Source organism: Solanum lycopersicum, chromosome 4, assembly GCF_036512215.1.
Source record: "Solanum lycopersicum chromosome 4, SLM_r2.1".
Classification (NCBI taxonomy): Eukaryota; Viridiplantae; Streptophyta; class Magnoliopsida; order Solanales; family Solanaceae; genus Solanum; species Solanum lycopersicum.
In genome coordinates, this window is record NC_090803.1 from 65826270 (window position 1) to 65849757 (window position 23488).

Below are 23488 nucleotides of genomic sequence, written 5' to 3' on the forward strand. Positions count from 1 at the left end.
GTCCTAAAGTGAGTGTCAAAATGCTAAGTTACAATTCAGCATCAGAGTCCAGTTGACCTAATAATTTGCTTACACTGTCTTTAATCTTTTTCAAATCAATTCTAATAGGGGATTAACAATGTTGACATAATCATGCTTAAGGTTTTAAAACGGTAGAAAAAAACAAATTTGGACCGAATGTTAATCTGATACTTAGTGTCCCGTTGCTCAGATTAAGATACCATTTGACCAAATGAGAATAGAAATGTCTACAAAAAAACATCACTGTTTGGGAGTTAAATATTACAATCATCTGTTTGATTAACACCATGTTGCAAATGAATGAAGAAATAAACTAGTATTTGGGATGTTATTTTTCACTAGTGTTTCTGGATTATTAAGAAAAAAATAGTAAATGTTTTGATCAAACTAAAAGTGTTTATACGCTGAAAAGTCATAAATTAAGGGTAACCAACTAATGACCAAACTCGTAGAATAAGCCATATGAAGTTCTCATACATCAGTTGATCAGCTTATAAACTTAGTCAAACAGTACTCCGTGATTAAGGTGTTTGTTTATCTAATACAAACTCATTAGTTAATTCTCAAATATGAAGATGCAGTTTGATTCCATTTATATCTTTTCTTGTCCTATGTGAGAGATTATATCTTTTCATTCTACTATATAAAGGAAGAGTTATGATACTAATATACTAAAACATTCATAGAAACCTTTCAAACTAGCAATATTCATATTTCACATTTTTGTGCTTGAAGGAACACACCAACATCAAAATGGTAAGCACTCCTAGAGAAATCTTCGAATGACTCAAAATCTTAGTTGCTCGGACTCTCCAAATACAATGCTTTTAGAGGATCTAACACGCACATGTTGACATTTTTGAAAAGTCCGGACAACATAGCTCAAAATCATGCATGGAACTTATGGCTAATTAGTTTTGTGTTCACTTGTATGCAGGGAATGTGGAGAGATGTCAAGACTGAACCCAAACAACCGCCAAAGCTAGGGGGAAATAGAGCAGCTTTATTTGCATATGGTAAAAATAAAGGCTAACTTGATGTAATATGAACAACTAGTTTTCAGAGTGTTGATAATATTTGGTATTTTTTTTAACCATGCAGCTATCGCGGGAATCGATGTCATGGCTTTCTTTGCAACTGGTGTGAGCTTGGTGACTTACTTTTATGGATATATGAACTTCAGCATAACAGAATCAGCTACTGCTGTTACAAACTTCATGGGAACAGCATTCTTCCTATCATTATTCGGTGCCTTCCTTTCAGACACTTATTTGTCCAGGTTCAAGACTTGTGTTCTGTTTGGCTGCATTGAAGTCGTCGTAAGTTAACCTTCCCATCCCACCACCCCCTGCTTATTATCAGTTTCAACGCTTACTTTTAATCAACGAAGTCAAAACAGACTCTTAAGTGGATGTTTCACTATTCAGGGGTATGCACTTCTAGCAGTGCAAGCACATTTCAGGCAACTAAGACCGTTTCCTTGTAAAGATGTACCCTTGAGCCAAATAAACCAATGTGAGTCTGCAAATAAAGGTCAATTGGCAATCTTGTACGCGGGACTTTATCTAGTTGCAATTGGGACAAGTGGAGTCAAAGCAGCAGCACCGCCTTTAGGAGCTGATCAGTACGATGAGAAGGACCCTAAAGAGGCTGCTAAACTATCAAGCTATTTCAATTGGCTTATGTTCTTTCTCACCACTGGTGCCTTGTTTGGTGTCACGTTTGTCGTGTGGATAAGTGAGAATCAAGGATGGGATTGGTCTTTTGCTGTCTGCAGTATTGTAGTAGGCTTTGCAATTCTGTTTCTAACATTGGGAAAATCATTGTATAGAAACAATGTCACAAAAGGAAGCCCCCTTACGCGTATCATGCAGGTATTTGTTGTAGCACTTAGAAACAGAAATCTTTGTTTGCCAGAGAATGAACACGAGTTACACGAGATTCAGGACAAGGAAGCTAGATATCATGCTGAGATTCTTCGAAAAACTGAACAATTCAAGTATGTTAACACATTTTACAGTTTCTCAAGTTACATTTATATAGCATAAATGATAGAATCCCTGAAAAATTTTCAGGTTTTTGGATCGGGCAGCGATATACAGGACTGATCAGGAGGCATCGACATCAAATGCACATGGACCATGGAAACTTTGTACTGTCACACAAGTTGAAGAGACGAAAATTGTTATCAGAATGCTTCCAATTATATTAAGTACCGTCTTCATGAACACATGTTTGGCTCAGCTCCAAACTTTCACCATCCAACAAAGCACAACAATGGATAGAAAAATCCACAAGTTTGAAGTTCCAGGGGCTTCAATTCCTGCAATTCCCCTGCTTTTTATGATCATCCTAATCCCTATCTACGAACGTGTTTTCATTCCAATAGCAAGGAAATTCACAGGGATTCCAACAGGGATTCGACAGCTGCAACGTATAGGTATTGGCCTAGTACTTTCATCCGTATCAATGGCAGTAGCTGCGATTGTAGAAAAACACCGGAAATCAATTGCAATTAAGCACAACATGGTTGAATCGGCTGCTCCATTGCCAATGAGTGTCTTCTGGTTAGGCTACCAATACGCAATCTTTGGTCTAGCCGATATGTTCACATTAGTGGGATTACTTGATTTCTTCTATTCAGAGAGCTCATCAAGCATGAAAGCACTAAGTACCGCGATTTCTTGGTCTTCACTGGCAATTGGATACTACACAAGCTCAATAGTAGTGAGTATAGTGAACAAAGTAAGTGGTGGATGGTTAGCTAACAACAACTTGAACAAAGACAAGCTTGATTACTTTTATTGGTTGCTAGCAGGATTAAGTGTGCTAAATTTCGGGTTTTATTTACTCTGTGCTTCTTGGTATAAATACAAGAAGATAGATATGAATCCAGAAGATGAAATGAGCATTGTTTAGAAATTTTACATAATATTGTTGGTTGATTCAGTGTTAATAATATGTGCCTGAGAGCACATAATCATATGAAATTTTATGCTTCCTGCATTGTTCATGGACTATATACTACTATACTATATACGTTCACCAGAAACTCAGTATTTTCAACACAGAGTTTAGACGTAAACTAGGATTGAACCATAAAACTTAAATCATGAATCCCTCCCGTGGTTGATCATAAAGACTCGAAAGGAAAAAGAAAAAAGAAAACAAACAATTGAAAGGTCTTGTAAACCACAAAATTGCAAATGTTTTAGGGCTTCAAGTGGTTTATGTGAATGTTTTCGTCAAATAAATATCATATAGTCGTTAAAACTAGTTTTTATATATACAGTAATGTTAAATCCTGTTAAATTTTTGTGTGTTCACTTTTTCATATTAAAAATCTTGGCTCCGTTGAACTCATCAAACTTCCAAAAGGTTATGATATTTCCCATTAACAATCATTATTTGACCCATAGGCTATAGCTAAGGATAATACTATTAAAATCATTCTTAATGGTTTCTGAGTTTATAAATGTCATTTTCAGTATCAAAATTGCGTCGCAATTAAGCTCAGTTTGTGCCCTAAAACAAGGATGAGGAGGGAAAAAAATAAGTCACATGAATCACCACTAATTAGGTAATAATATAGTTATAAAATCATTACTATTATATTTCCGTAGACGAGTTTTGTTGTAATTAGTTATATTTGGATATATTATTTTGAGATATTTTTTATTGACTACTTGATCTTTTTGTATTAAAAAAGTATGTATTGTAAATTTTTTAAAAAGTTATATACATAAGTATCTTCCACCTTATATTTATAGTAGAAAAAAGGTTAGGTACCTCATGAGTGTTTTTGTCATTTTTATTATTTTATTTCGGAATAATTAATTTCAATTCCATTATTCCATAACTACCAAAGAATAAGGTATATTAAATTCTTATCTTTAAAACTAATTATATTTGTCTAGCATACCAAACCACCCGTCATTTTCAATCAAATAATTGGGTTTTACTGTTTGATTTTTTTTTCTTTTTTGTGTAATGCTTTTTCTCTATTCGTTTCTTCCATTTACTCTTTTTATTTATCACTACTTTTTTTTTTTTTGTTGAGTGCGTTAAATTGATTTGTGAAATCTACATAACAATGATTTCTGCACGGAATATTAGTATCAACTACTTTGTAAATTATAAAGTTGTTTTGAGTGATGGTACCACTAAAACAACTAACAAATAATAAATGTGATTTTCTGGACACAACTAACATTATGAAAGATTTTTAAAAAACTTAATTTTCCAATGTACCAAAAGAAGATATTTAACATAATAAGTGTTAGTAGTCTATTTATATGACAGAAGCTAAAACAAATTGTTTGGCTTAGCAAAAGAGAAGCTTACAATCTAAATGGTAAGTTAAATTAGTTTAGTATTTTTTCCAAAGTTAAGAAATGTTTGGCTAAAATATAAATAGTTTTATTTTGATAATTGTTGCAGGGGATTTGCAGAAATGTCAAGACTGAAGAAAAGCAACTTCAAAAGAAGGGGGGAACTAGAGCAGCTCTTTTTGTCTATGGTAAGCATATTTCAAGTATATAATTGTTTAACTCTCTTATGCTTATATATGGAATAGTACGGGCGGAGCCACCTTAGACGAAGGATAGTCTTGTGAAATTAAATGTCGGGGGAACTTTTTATATTGTAGTGGTCAGGTTTGAAACTGTAAAGATATAGCACATGGGTCTAACTCAATCTCAATTGAAGCTGTAATATAGCATGCTTTGAGTTAAGGTTTGAAACTATAAAGATATAGCATATGGACCTAACTCAACCCCAATTAAAACTGCCAAGATATAACATATGAATTTGTGTGTGAACCTCACATGTATTCTGAGTAAAATTGGTTGAGACATGTATTCTGAGTAAATTGGTTGAGGTTGGTCGATTGACCGAACCTCGTTAAATTTGTCTCATTTGGTGTGTTTCTCGTTTGTCTTCTTACTCATGGTCTTTCGAAATTTGCTTTGCTAGTTTACGCATTATACCTACTTATTTTGGCCCTAACAAATAGGGTGTAAAGATATGACGCCTAATTCGACCCCCAATAACTAGCTCACGAGGGAAGATTTGTCCAAGTCCATATAAGGACCCAATAACTAGCTCATGAGGGAAGATTTGTCCAAGTCCATAAATAGGAGACAATATCCCCATCCCTCTACCAATGTGAGACTTCTTAACCGAAACCACTAGTAAGAAATCCTGAGTCTGCCACTGATTTTAACTATGGAGTTTTGATATTCTGATGTCTGATTATGCAGTTGTGGCGGGAATCGATACCATGGCTTTTATTTCAAAGGGTGTGAGCCTGGTGACTTACTTCTCTGGGTATATGAACTTCAGCTTAACGAAATCTGCCAACACTGTGACAAACTTCATGGGAACAGCGTTTTTGCTCTCATTATTTGGAGCTTTTCTCTCAGATACTTACTTCTCCAGATTCAAGACTTGTGTCCTATTTAGCATCATTCAAGTTTTGGTACTTGTTTATTTATACATCTTCGCTATGAAAGAGAAAAACATATATTTCAAAGGTCCATGCAGGATCAAGAATTGACTTTGATTATTCTTTCAATGTTAGGGATTTGCACTGCTAGGAGTTCAAGCGCATTTCAGTCAACTGAGACCATTTCCCTGCAAGGATGTACCTTTAAGCCAAAACGATCGATGTGAATCTGCAGATGCAGGGCAATTGGCAATCTTGTATGGAGGTGTTTATCTGGTAGCATTTGGAAACAGTGGAGTCAAAGCGGCTTTGCCATCATTAGGTGCTGATCAATTTGATGAAAAGGGTTCCAAAGGGGCTGCTAAGCTATCAAGTTACTTCAATTGGCTACTGTTCTTCATCACCATCGGAGCCATGCTTGGAGTTACATTGTTTGTTTGGATAGGCGACAATCAGGGATGGGATTGGTCATTTGGTATCAGTTCTGTAGCAATTGGTTTGTCAACCCTACTCTTGACCATGGGAAAACAGTTTTACAGAAACAATGTTCCTAAAGGTAGCCCTCTCATGCGTATTTCGCAGGTTCTTGTTGCAGCTTTTAGAAACAGAAATCTCCCCCTACCACAAAACAAAGAAGATTTACATCAGATCAGAAGTGAAGAGGCTGAAAATGGAATAGAGATTATTCAAAGGACTGATCAATTCAAGTATTTAATAACACCTTTTTTCGTTTCAGTTTCCTGTTGACATGTACGTTGCGTTACTTAACCAAATTTTCCACAATATTTACAGATGCTTGGACAGGGCAGCCATACCGAGGAACAACCACGAAGCATCTACATCAAATGCTCATGGACCATGGAGCCTTTGTACTATCTCACAAGTTGAAGAAACAAAGATTGTAGTAAGAATGCTCCCAATTATACTGAGCACTGTCTTCATGAACACTTGTATGGCTCAACTCCAGACTTTCACTATCCAACAAAGCATGACAATGAACAGAAAAATCCGAAACTTTGAAATCCCAGGGCCTTCCATACCTGTAATTCCTCAAGTATTCCAACTCATCATGATCCCAGTCTATGATCGTATCTTCGTTCCGATAGCAAGAAAGTTCACAGGGATCCCTTCTGGGATTCGACAACTGCAACGTATAGGTGTTGGACTAGTATTTTCAGTAGTATCTATGGCAGTGGCTGCAGTTGTAGAAAGTCACAGAAAATCAGTTGCCATTGAGCATAACATGGTTGACTCATCCAGTCAGATACCTATGAGTGTGTTCTGGCTTGGATTTCAATTTGTAATATTTTCCATAGCTGAAGTACTTACATTGATAGGGCTGTTGGATTTCTTCTACGCAGAGAGCACATCAGGCATGAAATCACTGAGTATGGCGATTACATGGTGTTCACTGGCATTCGGGTACTTCACAAGCTCAGTAGTAGTGAGCGTAGTTAACAAGGTGAGTGGTGGCTGGTTAGGTAATAACAACTTGAACAGAGACAAGCTCGACTACTTTTACTGGTTGCTCGCAGGAGTTAGTGTGCTGAACTTTGGCTTCTACTTACTATGTGCTTCTTGGTACAAGTATAAGAAGAGAGAACTGAACCAAGAAGGTCCTATCTCTGATGAGAAGCCTAAGGGAAAAACTGAAATGTGTGTTGTTTAGAATGTATGAATCTTCATGATGTTTGATCCAAATTATGTCATATAATAAAATGTGTGATTGTGAACATATTACAGTCTCCAAGTAATCCAGTTGGAAAATCCCTTTTAACACATACAAATAGAATCATAAAACTCATTATAGAATCAGAACAGGTAACTTAGAGGCTGCTGCACAATGTTTCATTGTCACTCAACTTTGAATAGTTTATTTAGAAAGTTACCCATATTTGTTTTATAACTCAAAAGTTATTCAGCTATTGATATTTCACTTAGAAAGTCACTCGGTTATTAACATTCTACTTTGAAAGTCGCCTAATAAATTTAAACGATTTTTTAATTAAATTTTGTCTTAAACAAATTTTTATATAAAAAGATAATATGCTCATTTAATTATTTTGTTAAATTTAGTGAGATACAATTTTTATTTCAAACTATTTTTTTTAAAAAAAATGGTAAGATTGACTGAGTGTTTGTTTGGATTACTTCTTAATTACTCTCACTGATTAATTCTAATTGCTATGTTGCACTTTTCGAAAGTAAATTTGATTAATTTTTAAAATTAAATTACATTAATTCGTTATTTTAAATAAAAGATTTAACTATTCAAAACTATACGATAATCAAATCAACTAATGATATATTTCGCCTTGTTATACTTCATCTTCATTTTCGTTGAATCAAATCAATTAATGATAATCAATCATGAGTTTTATCGTGCCATTTAGATTAGAAAAATGTTTAATTTCCTTTTACTTTTTGTGTTTTGCTTTTTCCTTTAACGTTTCTTCCTTTTTATTGAATCTTTTTTTTACTTTTTTTGTTGAGTGCTTGGATATTATTTTTAAAAGATAAGATATTCAACATAAATTGCTTGATGAAAGTTTCGTAACAATGATTTTGCATGAGAAAAAGAAAATTGAACAAAAGTAGAGGCTACCTAAAAAGTTTTAACATTATTAGTAGTAGTTTATTTATGTGAGATTTTTCCTTTATTTATTACAAGACAAGAAGCTAACGGAAAACTACTCTCAAGTTGAGTTTGCCAAAACATATAGATATATATATATATACCAGAGTATTTGTCACATTTAAGTTTGGATTGCAAATAAGAATCTATAAATAAAAATGGTAAGCTGCCTTTGTAATTGTATGTTTTTAGCATATGTTATATAAGTATTGTATTTTCCATAGTTAAGAAATGTTTGGCCAAATAGTAAATAGTTTTATTTGATAATTATTGCAGGGAATTTGCAGAAATGTCAAGACTGAAGAAAACAAACTTCAAAGCAAGGGGGGAACTAGAGCAGCTCTTTTTGTCTATGGTAAGTCAAGTATCTAATTGTTTAGCTTTCTTGATAGGAGGGAGATTCAATTGAAGTCCATTCGTCGAAAAAAAACTAATATATGTGATGATGGTTAGGGGTTAAAATTCCTGGCTCCGCCAGCCATTGATCTTTTAACTTTGAAGTTCTGATCATGCAGTTATGGCGGGGATCAATACCATGGCTTTGATTTCAAATGGTGTGAGCCTGGTGATTTACTTCAATGGGTATATGAACTTCAGCTTAACAAAATCTGCTAATACTGTCACAAACTTCATGGGAACAGCATTCTTGCTCTCATTATTTGGAGCCTTTCTCTCAGATACTTACTTCTCTAGATTCAAGACTTGTGTTCTGTTTGGCATCATTAAAGTTTTGGTACTTGTTTATTTTTACATCTTGGTTGTGCAAGAAAACAAAAACAACAGATATTTTATATGTCCACGCAGGATCAAGAATTGACTTTGATAATTCTTTCAATCTTAGGGATTTGCACTGCTAGGAGTTCAAGCGCATTTCAGCCAACTGAGACCATTTCCCTGCAGGGATGTACCTTTAAGCCAAAACGATCGATGTGAATCTGCAGATGCAGGTCAATTGGCAATCTTGTATGGAGGTGTTTATCTGATAGCACTTGGAAACAGTGGAGTCAAAGCGGCTTTGCCATCATTAGGTGCTGATCAATTTGATGAAAAGGATCCCAAAGAGGCTGCTAAGCTATCAAGTTACTTCAATTGGCTACTGTTCTACAACACCATTGGAGCCATACTTGGTATAACAGTTATAGTCTGGATAAGTGACAATCAGGGATGGGATTGGTCATTTGGTATCTGCTCTGTAGCAGTTGGTTTGTCAATCCTACTCTTGACCATGGGAAAGCAGTTTTACAGATGCAATGTTCCTAAAGGAAGCCCTCTGATGCGCATACCACAGGTTTTTGTTGCAGCTTTTAGAAACAGAAATCTCCCACTACCACAGAACAAAGATGATTTACATCAGATCGGAAGTGGAGAACAACCTGAAAATGGAACTGAGATTCTTCAAAGGACTGATCAATTCAAGTACTTAATAACACCTTTTTAGTTTCAGTTTCTTGTTAGCATACTGCTTTACTTAACCAAATCCCCATACTATGTACAGATTTTTGGACAGGGCAGCCATACTGAGGAACAACCAAGAAGCATCTACAACGAGTGCCCATGGACCATGGAGCCTCTGTACTATCTCACAAGTTGAAGAAACAAAGATTGTAGTCAGAATGCTCCCAATTATACTGAGCACCGTCTTCATGAACACTTGTATGGCTCAATTCCAGACCTTCACTATCCAACAAAGCATGACAATGAACAGGAAAATCCAAAACTTTGAAATCCCAGGGCCTTCCATACCTGTAATTCCTCAATTGTTCCAACTCTTCCTGATCCCAGTCTATGATCGTATCTTTGTTCCAATAGCAAGAAAATTCACGGGGATCCCTTCTGGGATTCGACAACTTCAACGAATAGGTGTTGGACAAGTACTTTCAGCAGTTTCTATGGCAGTGGCTGCAGTTGTAGAAAGTCACAGGAAATCAGTTTCCATTAAGCATAACATGGTTGACTCAGCCAGTCCATTACCTATGAGCGTGTTCTGGCTTGGATACCAATTTGTAATAGCTGCAATGGCTCAAATATTTACAATAGTGGGATTGATGAATTTCTTCTATGCAGAGAGCACATCAGGCTTAAAATCACTGTGTATGGCCATTTCTTGGTCTTCGACGGCATTTGGGTACTTCACAAGCTCAGTAGTGGTGAGTGTAATTAACAAGGTGAGTGGTGGCTGGTTAGCTAATAACAATCTGAACAGAGACAAGCTCGACTACTTCTATTGGCTGCTAGCAGGAGTCAGTGTGCTAAACTTTGGTTTCTACCTACTATGCGCTTCTTGGTACAAGTATAAGAAGCCAGAACTGAAGCAAGAAGATCATATCACTGATGAGAATGACAAGGGAATTACTGATGTTTGATCCAAATTATGTCATATAATAATATTGTGGTTGTGAACATATCACATATAGTCCAAGTAATCCTGCATCAGTGGTTTTAGTTGATCAAATATTCCAAGGTGCAAACCATATCTCTAGGAGAATAAATTCTGGCATGTAAGTTTGAGACTTGAATTGTTAATTGATGCAAGTACCCTGTTGCAGCAGAATGTAATATATTCCAACCATTCTAATCTATCCATTGCTAAACCACTCCTTGCTATATTTAGTTTTGAATGTCTTGTTACTTAGTTGTCACTGAAACTGAAAGAACTTCATCTTACAATGCATTTTTTCTTCTTCTGTTTCCCCTATTTGAAATACCAGAACTAGGACAAAGTAGCTAAGTTAAACTTTAAGCAATTAAGTGGTCGTAAAAGAATAAGGACTGTGACAAAGTGGATTGTGTCGGCAATCCCACAGACAAAGCAAATGTGTTAAAAATCAAGGGTACTTGGACAGTTAACATCCTAAATTGCATACTTTAAAATCTGGGTTTTCTACTGACAGAATTTAAGTTCTCGCACATAAATAAGCAGCATCACATCCTCATCTGCTAGTAACCCAGGATGAATGGAGCAAGCACCAGATCATGATGCAAGACCTTGTTAACTGGACCACAAGCCAATTGCAGACTCTCAAAGACACGTTGGCTCTATCCTAAGGGGCAATCCCTCCCACTTAACATTTCCCTTAAAAGATAGGTTAGAGAGCACAAATTAAAGGCTAGTAGAGCAAGGATTATCTGATGTGAACTTGGGACATAGGTAAAGAGGAGACTACCATTTTAGAGGTTCCTTTAGCTAGTTCATGTAATTAGGGAAATTCACATGAACCTCTTAGTCTAAGCATTCATTTAGTATTTGGAGAGCAAGTGATTAACTTTCATAAAGCTGGGTAACTCATCTTCAATCTCGAATAATTGTCACTTCTTCAGATTTATAAAGCAGGGTAACTCGTTCCTTTTCAACCACTGTTTTATAAATAAGTCCTTTCCAACGACTTCTAATATACAAAGGATATGATGTACAAATTACGTAACCATTTTCAATTTTCACAGTAAGGAAGAAAAGAATCTAAATTACAGCAGGCCAGGACTAGATATAATCCCTACCATCTAACATCCAATGTTAAGGGCTCTGGTGGGACAAGAAAAGAAGAAATTTTGGTAAAGGACATATTTGACATCAAATTACTCCAAGACGATGAATCTACTTCAATAAAAGGGCTGACCTTCTTAATCAGACGTGGCTTCAAGATATCAGCCTCAAACCTTGCTGTTACTTCAAACCATGAATGTTCAACAGCTGGCCTTGTTCTCCACTCCCCCAGAGTAGTCCAATATGTGTCGTTGTTTTGAATACCTCTTTCCATCTCTAACTGGAAGCGGAAAAGGGTCAAGTCTTTAACTTTCACTTTTAAGAGATTGTAACGTCCAATTTGACTGGTTTTTCCGCCAAGAAACCTCCTTAGAACCTTTTCCAGCAATGCTATCTTCTGGCTCAGAAAATCATTGTACGAGCTCCACTTTCCGTAGATATGCCTTGTATAACATTTTTCAGAAAGCAACTTGATAGATCTTCTGGATACAAACGCAGTTTCAATTCTTAAGTCGGGGTTTCTGGTGATATAGGCAAGTACTGAAGCAGGTCCCTTTACATGTATGGGAAGTAGTGGTATGCAGGACGATTGCAACATATATCTAAATTGACCGCTTCCTGACTTGGTCAACATGCTTCCATTTACTAATTTAAGCAAATCAGAGATGTTGAACATTGATATTTCATCAGCACCTTTAACTTCTACTGTGATGCCCTCATCAACAAGGATCTTTTTCAACACAGTATAAGAAGAGTTCAGCTGTTAAAAAGGTAATTAACAAAATGTGTTAGCCCACCACGAAAACACATAATGATTAGTAAAATCTCACTTCCAGTACTAGAATATAACACATAATGCATCAACTCATGACGGATCACATTAAAGCAACTAGCTGCAAACTAGCAAGAAGAGATCAAAGCACAAATCTATATCCATTTAAAGAGAATATGTCAAACATCAACATCCAAACAGGCTACATATGTCAACATGTCCAGGTACAGAGAAGAGATTTTCACAACATGATAATATTCATATACACAGAGAAACATAATACATAGAAGATCCTTCATGGAGAACATATGCTAGTTTAACATTTCTCCCTAATACACAGGCAATGCATTGAACAAATATACAATGCGACAACAAATTTGATGTTCTCCCCCTGTGGAAGAGTCGAAGTTCTAGAAAAGCTGCACCTAAAGAAGTTCCTTGCATATGCAGCAGCTCTATTTTGGACTAAACTGCATCAGCATATAACAACTTCTGCCGATATAATTGCAGCTTCCTTTCTAGAGATCAAATAAGTCAACTGAAACATCAAGTGGGTTAGCACTCCAAAAATATGCGGAACTTAAGTACTTCCAAAGTTTTGGCCAGTAATACCTTGATATGCAAAGCGTCTTGAAAAACTACATGGTGGATTTGATTTAACAAATGCAGAAAATAAGCCTGGCGGGGACTAGTGTCATGGGCGAAGATTTGCTTCATATAACTGTCTATTTCACCAGGCACTCCAACATAAGGATCAACAACCAAATATTACATCTTCAGGATAGTTCCACAGTTCAATTACAATACAATCTAAATATTTGCAACCAATCTGAGGTGGATCTGTGATTTCAAGTCAGCGAGTGTTAAGTACCACCAATCCTTTCTTAAAAGTGGGTGCAAGTTCACATTTTTATACTATACACATAGAAGTACAACTGAACTGGGTGCTACCCGCTACTCCTTTATGACGATGGGTGAAACCTTGGTGCATGTATACATTTTTAAAAAATCGACTAAATAGATAAAGCTGCTATACACTACTCTTTGTGACAACGGATGCTGCCTTGTTGTGCATATGTATTTAGAAAATTTCAACTACATGCATAAAACACGAGCTGATGTGGATGCAACAGAACTCCTTCCAGCCAATTATATCCAAATCCAAGACTTAAATGCAGCTCAGTAAACAAAATTAGATTGGAAGCAAAGACCATCTACAGAAAAAACATCTGGTGTAACTTGCAAAATGTACTGCAACAAACAAAAGCAATATTAAAGGATTTGGGGAACATACGGGTAAGGTCAAGGACAGGTAATCATCTCCAGTAGCATATAATTCGAATGGCCCTTGGATTTTTAGGACATCAAGAGTGGCTTTGGAACCAATCTCTTTGACCAAAGACTCGAAGTCGGATTCATTCTTGTTAGGAAAGTGAAGTCCTTTCCACTGAGATACTTCATCTGCCATCATGAATACGAATTCCGTCTTCCCAATTCTGACCCGAAACTCATACCTCCTCAAAGTCCCAAACTTTGATTTCTTCACATCCAACTTGGAAACTCTCAAGTCCTGCAAATCCCATTTCTCTCGCTCAGCAATCCCCTTTAACACGTCCTGGACAACATAAACAAATAGAACCATAAATAAGAGAAACAGAACAAAAAACAGAACTTTGAGCAAAACCCATTAGAGAAACAGAACAAATAGCAGTAATTAAAGCAAAACCCATTGAAGAATCAGAAAAATTAACAACAATTAGGCAAACCCCATTAGAGAAACAGCACAAATATCAGGAATTAGGCAAACCCAATCAGAGAATCAGAACCAATAACAGCAATTAGGCCAACCTCATTAGAGAAACAGAGCAAATAACAGTAAATAGGCAAAACCCATTAGAGAATCAGAACAATAACAGTAATTAGGAAAAACCCAGTAAGGTAATTGAACAAAACCTCTAGAAATGAAGGAGGATTAGGTGAAGATTGGGGATATTCCTCGTAGTTGATTCTTGGATAAAGGAAGTGGGAGATGTTGAAAGGTATGGTAGATGAAGTGGCAATCGAAACTGGAAATGGAGACAGAGTGAAAAGGACCAAAAAGAGTATGAGAAAAGTAGTAGTAGTAGTAGTAGAAGAAGAAGAAAGGATATGGATCATTGTCAGTCTCTGAGTTTCCTCTGCAATGGCGATGGGATTAACAAGCTTCGCTTTTTCTGCAGAGAACAATTAGATCTGCGTAGGAAGAAGGAAAATGACTATTTGGGACACTGCATTACATAATTGTACATCATGAATTATGCGTAGTACCAAGTCAATTAAGAAATGTGATTCTTTATTATTATTGATGTATAGCTTCATTTAAGTTTCATTTTAATAAAAGTACTAATTACGTAAACAAATTTCAACTTTTTGTTCTACCTTCTTTTTTTTCTTTTGAGAAATTTCTTCATTTTTACCCGTAATGACTTGAAAATGCTATTTTCATAAAAAAGCAATTCAATGTATAGCCAAATGTTATGTGTATCCTATTTTTCATTCAATTACGTATTTTATCGTCATCTTAAATAAGGGAAAAAACATCAAAGACTCCTGAATTTATCCCGAAAAATAGATTACACACTTAAAATTTTGAGTGAGGAAGAGGGTCTAAGATCGACACAATAGATCATCAACTTTACATGCATTTGATGTCTATCACAGCCATATATATATATATGCCCACTCATCTTGTTGCACTGTTTGGATGACATTTAAGTATGTAACATTACTGGCTTACAATCATTTTATAGAACTTTCGTTTCACTATATTATTATAGAGCTCAGTCATAGATAATGGAATTTGGAATAACCAAAAAGATACAAGGGCAGCGCTAAAGAAGCAAATAAAACTCATCTCAAAAGGATAGCATATCTTTGAGGCTAATTGCCTTCGAAATTCAAAACAATAAATGCCACATCTTACGTTCATAAACACTTCTAACACTGAAGAAAATTGTTATATAGAGACCATACTTCATAATTCACTACATTCAGCAGGAATACAAGCAAATATTAAACATGTTCAGCCTCAGAATACTGTGTCACGATTTACAGCTGAAACTTTGTTGGATACACCATCGTGTCTCCCTAGTCTGGTCTCCACTCCACGGTTTACGAGAAAGGGAAAATGTTCCAGTTCTTCATGACAACTGAGTTTGCTAATTCCAATGATCAGCTTTATCTCTGAGACTTTGCACTACATAAAATTGCAGAAACCCAATATAGGGCCGCTTGAGAAAAACAATCACACAGGCGGATTAAGATAATCCATCCTCCAAGTTGTTCAAATTGTGGATCGAACAACGGCAGCTGGGATGGGAAAGATTATACAGCTGATCCAATGAGCCAGAAGGCAGAGACTGATCAGTAAAAGAATAAAGAGATGAAAGAAGTCAGTAAAACACCTCCATCTTTAGACAGGGTCAAGAAACTGCAACTACTCTCTTCTCCATTACTGATCCATGCAGGGTGTCCGACACCCTGGATGGGGGCCAATATCTGAATACTGACCTACCGACAATGTTTGCAACGGGAAGTGGACCCCTGAGAAATTAGACAGTAAAGATGAGATCAAAATTCTGCATAGAGATAAACAAACAAGAACACAAATGATTTAAGGGTTCTTTTTTGTTATTCCAACTATGAAGGGTTCCCGTGGAGAACATGAGACACCACTGCTTCTTGGTTCTTATTGTTTCATCTTCCTAACCCACCATGGACAAGTGATCCCAATGGGACTACCACACTCACAAACAAGGGAATGTTTTAAATGTATTTAATGGAAGGCTTGGTTTCAGGGGAGGCCATAGGCAGAAGACAAGGTTGAACATTACTACAGCAGCTCTTCCTCAGCAGTAAATTGTCACTTCTCTATTTAAAAATAAATTAGATCTTTCAATGCTCACCAGTTGTGAGAATCATAGCTATTATTGCGATTGTCCCCCATCACGAACACACAGCCTTCAGGAACAAGCTATAAAATGACAAAGAAGTGTATTAGATCTTTGAAGAGATCACATCATATACACATCCTTGCATATTGACAAAATATATGCTTTACCACTGGTTCCATTTCATAGGCAATAGGCTCTAAAATGAAATCTTCATCTTGAGCAACACCATTCAAAAACAGTTTACCCTCACGCACCTGCATAAAGTATCCTTGAATAAGATATAGCACATTTGACAAAGCTACTTGCAAAAACATGGAAAGAGAAGAAGAACTTACTTCAATATAATCCCCAGCTAATGCAACAACTCTTTTAATGAAGACGTCTCCAGCACTACAACCAAAAATATGCTGCAAGATACAGAAAACTGCCTGTTGATAAATGCGTGTGCAGAGTAAAAATCTCACACTACTAGCAATCTAGACAACTCTGGCGTACCTGAAGGATTGGTGGTGCTTTAAATATCACTATGTCTGAAATGTCAGGTTGCCGAAAAAAATATGAAACCTGAATGCAACAGGAAGCTAATAATCAGTAAGAAGTGTAAACAATCAAGACATAAAAAAATTTTATTGTATAGAATCCCTACATGTCACAGTTTCACTAACAATTGCAGTAAACGCGTATGTTGCATGAATGGAATCAAGATATAAAGATAGAACTAATCATAAGCATAATGAGCTTTCTTTCCTCAATAAGGACAATTGATTGCTTAGCACTACTTGTACTCTCAAAAAGTTGGATGCAAGACAGACTTCTTAATTAAAGAAATCAGCTCAATAAAAGATTGAATTTGTCATAATACAATGGACATTCATCCAACATTTCTGAAGTCCAAACAACATCATTGACAACAAAAATGGAGAAGGAAGACATCAACCGTCTAAAACAATTATTATGGTGCAAGGAAACGAAAAGATGTTTTCGCAAAAACATTGATAGACCAAATAAACTAGTAAGCAATTAGGCTCAGGTTGGATAACATATTCAATCAACCAATTGACTATGTTTCATATTTCAGTTAAAAAGTGCCATCAGATCAAATAATTCTAGTAAGACTCTGAAAACTGAATAGGAAAATACTAGATTTTCAAGACATCAAATATCATGGTAAGCATCAATCACATATTCAGGCCAGTTATTTGCCAATGAAAAACAGTAATATACTCATCAAGCTACTTGCCATTATCTCTACGTCTTCAAGCTATATCAACAAACTTCAGAAAAAAGGGAGAATTAAATATACCTTTTCAGCCATTATACGGTCACCCTTATCCAGAGTAGGGGACATGGAAGCAGATGGAATTGATCTTGGCTCAGCCAAAGATGACTTAAACATTATGCTAACACTCAAAGCTGTAAAAGCAGCCTTTGCATCATCAGAACAGATGTTCAACAACTTTGACACCCAACGGCTCTTGGAAACCTTCATTTCATTGGACAAAGGCTCCGACCGAACAAAACTTTCACTACACCTAGTTTCAGTTCCACCTTTATCCACCTCGGAACTCCCCGAGGACCCAATACTGGGCTCATTACAAGGAAGCCATTTCGAGCCCTGAAGAAATGGAAGAAACGAAGACGCTTTCAAAGGCGAAATCCCCAACGCATTCATGGTACAAGACCCAGAAGAGGACCTCATCAGCGAAATCAATCCAACAACCAAAGGTGAATTCGAACTTCCGCCAAAAAGCTCAGAAGCAAACGAAGAACACGCTGAACTGGACGAAAACGACCGGGAAGAGTAAGTATTACTCACCGGCCGAGGTTTCGGTTTTGTCCGGCGGAAATCGGAGCAATTTGATTCGGGTTTTTGTGCTGGTGGATGGAAAATTCGAGATCGGACAGTACATTCGTGAAAAAACCTGCAACCAACGACTTTCGAAGAAGCCGATGAAGCTAGGTTTTGGGCTAAGTAGCCGGAATAGGTGACTGTGAACCGGATCGCCATAACTACAAATTGTAATAAACCGAGCAAGATGTAGAGAATTGTGGGTTCGGAAACTAACGGGGAGAGTTGTAAAAACCTTACAAGAAGCGAAGAAATGCCATCGGGATTGATGAAATCAGAGAATTGGAAAAGTAATCGGTGAATTGAAAAGTTAGGTCAACGGAATGAGGTAAAGAATTGAACGGTGAGCTGAAAGAATCGGATCAAAATTAGGATTTTTCAAAAGGGTATTAAGTGAACGGAAAAGGGAAACGATGATTTTGCTCTCGACGACGGCCGGCGAGAACTCGCCGTAGAAAAAGCGGAGGGTATTCAGATGCCAGGAAAGTGAGAAGTCGAAAATTTTGTCAAGGGTTTTGGGTAATAATAGTGGGCGGCTATTTGTTGTGTGGAAAACTGCCCTTGTTTGTTACAATAACTACGAAAATACCACTCCCTCACCTGCGGGTTCTTGTCCACTTCAGTTTAGCTTTAACCGGCGTTCAGGTAAATTAAATTTTTGTGAAATAAGATGACAAATCGATGAAAATTTTAATGTAAATAATAATTTGGACTTTTATTTTTCTTTTAAATTCTTCTATTATTTCAAATTAAAATCTAAGACTTGAGTAGTGGTAGAAAGATAGAAATCGATTTCCAATTAATCCGAATTATCACTGAAAATTTTCACTTTTAAATAAATCTTCATGTTAAAAGTGATTGTTTTTCAATTAGTGAAAACGAAAAAGGCGATTAGATACAGATAAATCAATAATGGCAGTTTGGGAAATATGTTTCTAAAAGGGGGCAAGTTCTTAATGAAATAGCAATCTTTTTTTTATTTTTATTTAGTTAGTAACCACTAGGTAGTTGTGTGTGGGTTTCTTGTGTGCTTCTCCTCTTATATTTTATGCCATAACTTTGGAATATACACATTTTGAGGAAGAAAAAAAGGTAGCCATTTGCTTTTTTTTTTTATAAAAAAAAATGCGTTGTATGATACTCATTTCAAAGCTCGATTAATTTAAATTTATGATGTACAAATTGTAATAATTTTTTTCATGAGATTGTCAATTTCAGCGCTTATTAGTGATGTTATTTATTAAGATAGTGAGTATAATTTGATGTAATTTCATGTTTCATTTTTTTCTAAATATTTTTCTTAATTTGAGGGTTATTAATAATATATTTTTCTAATGTAAAATGATTTAGACCTTCATTTGAGATGTGTTTGATCTTTAAAAATATCGAATAATACTTTGGTATTTCAAATTGATTTTGAAGAAAAGCTTTTCTTGATCACTTTATTTTTTAAAAAGATAATATTTAATATTTTAATTTCTTTATAAATATGTAAAAACTAGATATTCGAGATAAATTTGTGATCTGCACTTACAAATAAAAATATTTTTTATATATAAATAAATAAATAATTATTTCAATTTATAAGATACTATACTGCATTATTTATGAAATGAGAATAAAATTCTAATTTGAATTTGAAACTTTTTTTCATTTTGAAGTTGCAGTTGGAAGGTAATATGCATCTCCAATAAAATTTTCGAAAGTTCAATTTTAACTTAGAAAACTAAAATTATCCAAACATAACACTTCAATGAATATTTTTATGGAAAAAAGCATTTTCTAACATAAATCTCTTATCTAAAGAAACTTAATCCAAAATCTTCGTAAAAAAATAAAAACTTATTCAGCAATCAACACTTTACCATGATCAAAATCTTAATTAAAAGTTCAGAAAATATTATCTTTTCTTCAAGATTAAAATTCCAGTCAAAGATTTAGAAAAAATACTTTAATTTGTCACAATTAAAATTTTAATTAAAAAAAATATTTATTATTCTATCGCAATTCTTGTTCGTACCACCAATTTGTACTCCTATTGGTAAATTAATTGTCTGACTTTATCTCCACTTTTGACTAATTGTTTAGGCTATTATTTTACAATAATATAGTTTTTGTTTTTGACAAATACGAAAGATGTTGCCAGTCATGTATCAAATTATTTATTTTCTTTAGTAAGTAGTTGGCAAGCTTATTTCTTATTTCCTAATTAAAAAAATTAAAATATGTTTTGACCTATTCAAAATACTTAACAAAAAATTGAATTTCTCTAATTATATACCAACTATAAATGGTCAACTCCTTTTCATTAACTTCATTGCACGTGGTACCAGCTTCTTCATCTTAGAGAATTCAAGAAAAAACAATATTATAAATTTACGTAAATAAAAAATATAGGAACCTAAACAAAAATAATGTTTGTAAGTAGTAAAGAAAATAAATAAATAAAAGAAAATATACAAGAAAAACAATTCCAGTTGAGCAATACAAATCTACGAGACAAGCACTTATTATATATTTTAGACAAATTTATCATCGAAAATTAATTTATATAAATCAAAAATACTAAGCAATCTTTTTTCAACATTTAATTTTATGTGAATATTTATTCGCTTAAATGTAAGGTATAAAATATAGCTATAAAATATAAAAATATATTATTACTATCATATAAAGTGGATAAGATAAAGAATTTTATTTTTTAGAAGTATGAGTACTTAATAATGAAGTAGTGATGGAAGCACACACATCAGCCAGTAATTTAATAATGGAATAAAACCAAAATTTTCTCAGAGTCAAACCTTATTATTTGACTATAATCGATTTTAAATTATTTACCGTACTTTAATTTATGTCTTTTTAAAAGATGTAAATATACAAAAAGATTTTTAATTATTTTATTTTTATTAATATCTTCATTATAATAGAAGTTAAACTTTTGAAATAATAAATATTTTTAAGTTAATTATTTTTTAAAAATCACCACATATTATTTGAGAGGTGGGCAAATACAATGTATCTGTCGATTAATTGAAGAGGGCCCTTTCACTTTGTTTGCTTTGATTGTTTTCTGGTGACATGCTGGGGTCAATGCAGCTTCCAAGCTAAATTTGTATTATTTTATTTTTAATTTTGTATTTTCGTATCTTATTTTTTATGAGTTGATTTGATTTATTTAATGGTAAAATATTAAAAAATATTTATTGTTTTTATAAATAATTATATGTATAATTGAATAAAGCTAAATGCAATAATACATAATTAGTATATTTGATTGGGGGAAAAACACTTTTTTATATATAAAAATAAAAAAGCATAGAATACTCTTTAAGTTTTGTGGAAGAAAATCTATATAAAATTAATATTTTCAAGGATAATGATGAAACGAAATAAAATGGAAATAATATTCAAGAAATAATGCTTGTCATATTTTTAATTGACTGTCAATTATCATATCATTAGATACACTTTGTATAATTTCGTGTTTTTTTTTTAACGTTACCAAACTATGAATGCAGTATAATATATAATGACGAAACGAAATAAAATGGAAATAATATTCAAGAAACTACCATATTTCTGCATTCAAAGTTTAACAAGGATGTAATGTTTCGAGAGGTGATGGAGAGAAATAATGAAAATAAAAAGAAGTTAATAGATGCAAGGATGAGTACAAATCTTCGTATCGTTTAATATATAAAAACTTAGGTAAATGTAATGTACTCTTCGAATGTCCTGTTTACTAACATGATCGAAATATCAAGTATACACTACTTGTGCATGCATGGGCCTGTATATGTTATAGAGGCCCGTCTTTATAGGTAAAAATGTTGGGCCATATTGATAGGTGTGAATCAAAGGGCTTCTTTTTGTTGGGCCTGTGTAGCAAATGATCAACTTTCATCTTGCCAACTCATTGTTTTCAAATTATTTAATGAAAAAAAGTGAATAAATATAGGGCAACTTTCACATATAGCAAATAAAAAATTCATATTTGTATGCTATAACAAAGTTTGCATAATTGCGCTCCATAGCAAACATAAAACTGTATAATTCGCTATACATATACAATTGTATAATTTGTTGGCCTAAATTGTATAATTCACTAGCCTATTTCGATGCAATTATATAATTCGCTATCCTATTTCACTGCAATTGTATAATGTACGATTGTATAATTCGCTGCCTATTCGCTGCAATATTTTTATAAAATTTACTTTGCATACAATTGAATCGAATTAAAATGTATGTATATTGCATAATTATAAGTGTATAGCAAGAAGATATATATTTTTCTCTCGCTTTGTACAAAAACAGAAATACAATATATACAATTCTATTGTGTAAAACTAGAGAAAATTGTATTTCACTGCAATTGTATAATTCGTTGGCCTTTTTCTCTGCAATATTTGTATAAAATTTGCATTTGTCTACAATTGAATTGAAGTAAAATGTTTGTAAATTGTATAATTAAGTGTATAACACGAAGATATATGTTTTTGTATGTGTATATACAAATTTCCCTCGCTTTAAACAAAATAGAAACATAATTTATACACTTTTGTGTATAAAGCGAGAGAGGCAAGCAGAGGGAGAGTGACGAGCGAGAACGGGAGAGTGGCGAGCTAGATTTTTGGGAGAGAGGCGCCTGACAAACTTTGTCTAACGTTTGTTATGGAGCATAATTAAATCAAACTCTAGCTACTGCATTTATTTTAGGTTATTAGTTTGCTATTATATACTATTTTCCTATAAATATACCTCTTATTTTATCTTACCTAATCACAAAAATTCTCTCTCATGTCCATTAATATCCTCTCTGATACATCCCTCCCATTAAGTAATGTACCATTCGAAATATTTGAGTTATGTATCCGCATGTTTTTTTATGTATCCGAATTTCTATAAATTTTAAGGGATTTTTGTAACTTGAGAAAGAGCAGGATGTAGTTAGTTCTTAACACAAATGTGATTTATGTAATTTTTACTCTGGCAACTCATTATTTTCAAATTATTTGATTGAAAGTAACACGATTGTTGGGCTCAACTCCGGAAACATTGCAAGCATTTGATCATGAATTTTGAAAATAAAACAAGTTTATCTTCAATAATCTGTTTGGTATGTAAAACTTGATGAAAATAGGATCTTCTAATATTTCAAGGCAAACTTTTGGACATCGGTCACAAAACTTCAAAAAATATTCTAAAGTAAAAAAGACACAAACCTTTTAAAAATCACAATTCCAACAACTCAAATTTCAAACTTAAAAATTTTATGGCCAAATGAGAGAAGAAGTGCAATCAAATAAACAAATTATAAATGATGTACCATGAGTGACATGTCTGTTTACA

The 23488-nt window shown here is 34.2% G+C and overlaps 5 protein-coding genes across 6 annotated transcripts; 3 read left to right on the forward strand and 2 right to left on the reverse strand.

Annotated features, from left to right (window-relative positions):
* Window positions 1-691: 691 nt before the first annotated feature.
* On the forward strand, window positions 692-3058 carry LOC101263607 (protein NRT1/ PTR FAMILY 4.5-like). The gene is made up of 5 exons (XM_069296483.1): window positions 692-777; window positions 959-1037; window positions 1123-1340; window positions 1449-2020; window positions 2097-3058. The coding sequence occupies exons 1-5, from the start codon at window positions 775-777 to the stop codon at window positions 2938-2940; spliced, it is 1716 nt and encodes a 571-aa protein (XP_069152584.1). The 5' UTR covers window positions 692-774; the 3' UTR covers window positions 2941-3058.
* An 895-nt stretch (window positions 3059-3953) lies between these two features.
* On the forward strand, window positions 3954-7202 carry LOC101265021 (protein NRT1/ PTR FAMILY 4.5). Its single transcript, XM_004238143.5, has 5 exons — window positions 3954-4375; window positions 4462-4540; window positions 5283-5500; window positions 5603-6174; window positions 6260-7202. Exons 1-5 carry the CDS (start codon window positions 4373-4375, stop codon window positions 7134-7136), a joined length of 1749 nt encoding a protein of 582 aa, XP_004238191.2. The 5' UTR covers window positions 3954-4372; the 3' UTR covers window positions 7137-7202.
* Window positions 7203-7589: 387 nt separating this feature from the next.
* On the forward strand, window positions 7590-10696 carry LOC101265330 (protein NRT1/ PTR FAMILY 4.5-like). The gene is made up of 5 exons (XM_004238144.5): window positions 7590-8263; window positions 8379-8457; window positions 8618-8835; window positions 8944-9518; window positions 9598-10696. Exons 1-5 carry the CDS (start codon window positions 8261-8263, stop codon window positions 10463-10465), a joined length of 1743 nt encoding a protein of 580 aa, XP_004238192.2. The 5' UTR covers window positions 7590-8260; the 3' UTR covers window positions 10466-10696.
* Window positions 10697-11442: 746 nt separating this feature from the next.
* Window positions 11443-14751, reverse strand: LOC104647193 (protein TUNICAMYCIN INDUCED 1). The gene is made up of 3 exons (XM_010322059.4): window positions 14309-14751; window positions 13650-13970; window positions 11443-12343 (listed from the first exon to the last, which is right to left on the reverse strand). The coding sequence occupies exons 1-3, from the start codon at window positions 14510-14512 to the stop codon at window positions 11594-11596; spliced, it is 1275 nt and encodes a 424-aa protein (XP_010320361.2). The 5' UTR covers window positions 14513-14751; the 3' UTR covers window positions 11443-11593.
* Window positions 14752-15244: 493 nt separating this feature from the next.
* Window positions 15245-18713, reverse strand: LOC101263904 (thylakoidal processing peptidase 1, chloroplastic-like). Of its 2 annotated transcripts, XM_010322061.4 has the most exons (7): window positions 17591-18683; window positions 16783-16851; window positions 16623-16694; window positions 16455-16541; window positions 16300-16367; window positions 15799-15937; window positions 15245-15590 (listed from the first exon to the last, which is right to left on the reverse strand). In XM_010322061.4, the coding sequence occupies exons 1-6, from the start codon at window positions 18293-18295 to the stop codon at window positions 15817-15819; spliced, it is 1122 nt and encodes a 373-aa protein (XP_010320363.2). In that variant the 5' UTR covers window positions 18296-18683; the 3' UTR covers window positions 15245-15590; window positions 15799-15816. The 2 variants fall into 2 exon arrangements, with proteins under 2 accessions (XP_010320363.2, XP_010320362.2); XM_010322060.4 differs by having other exon boundaries at window positions 15245-15937; window positions 17591-18713.
* Window positions 18714-23488: the final 4775 nt, after the last annotated feature.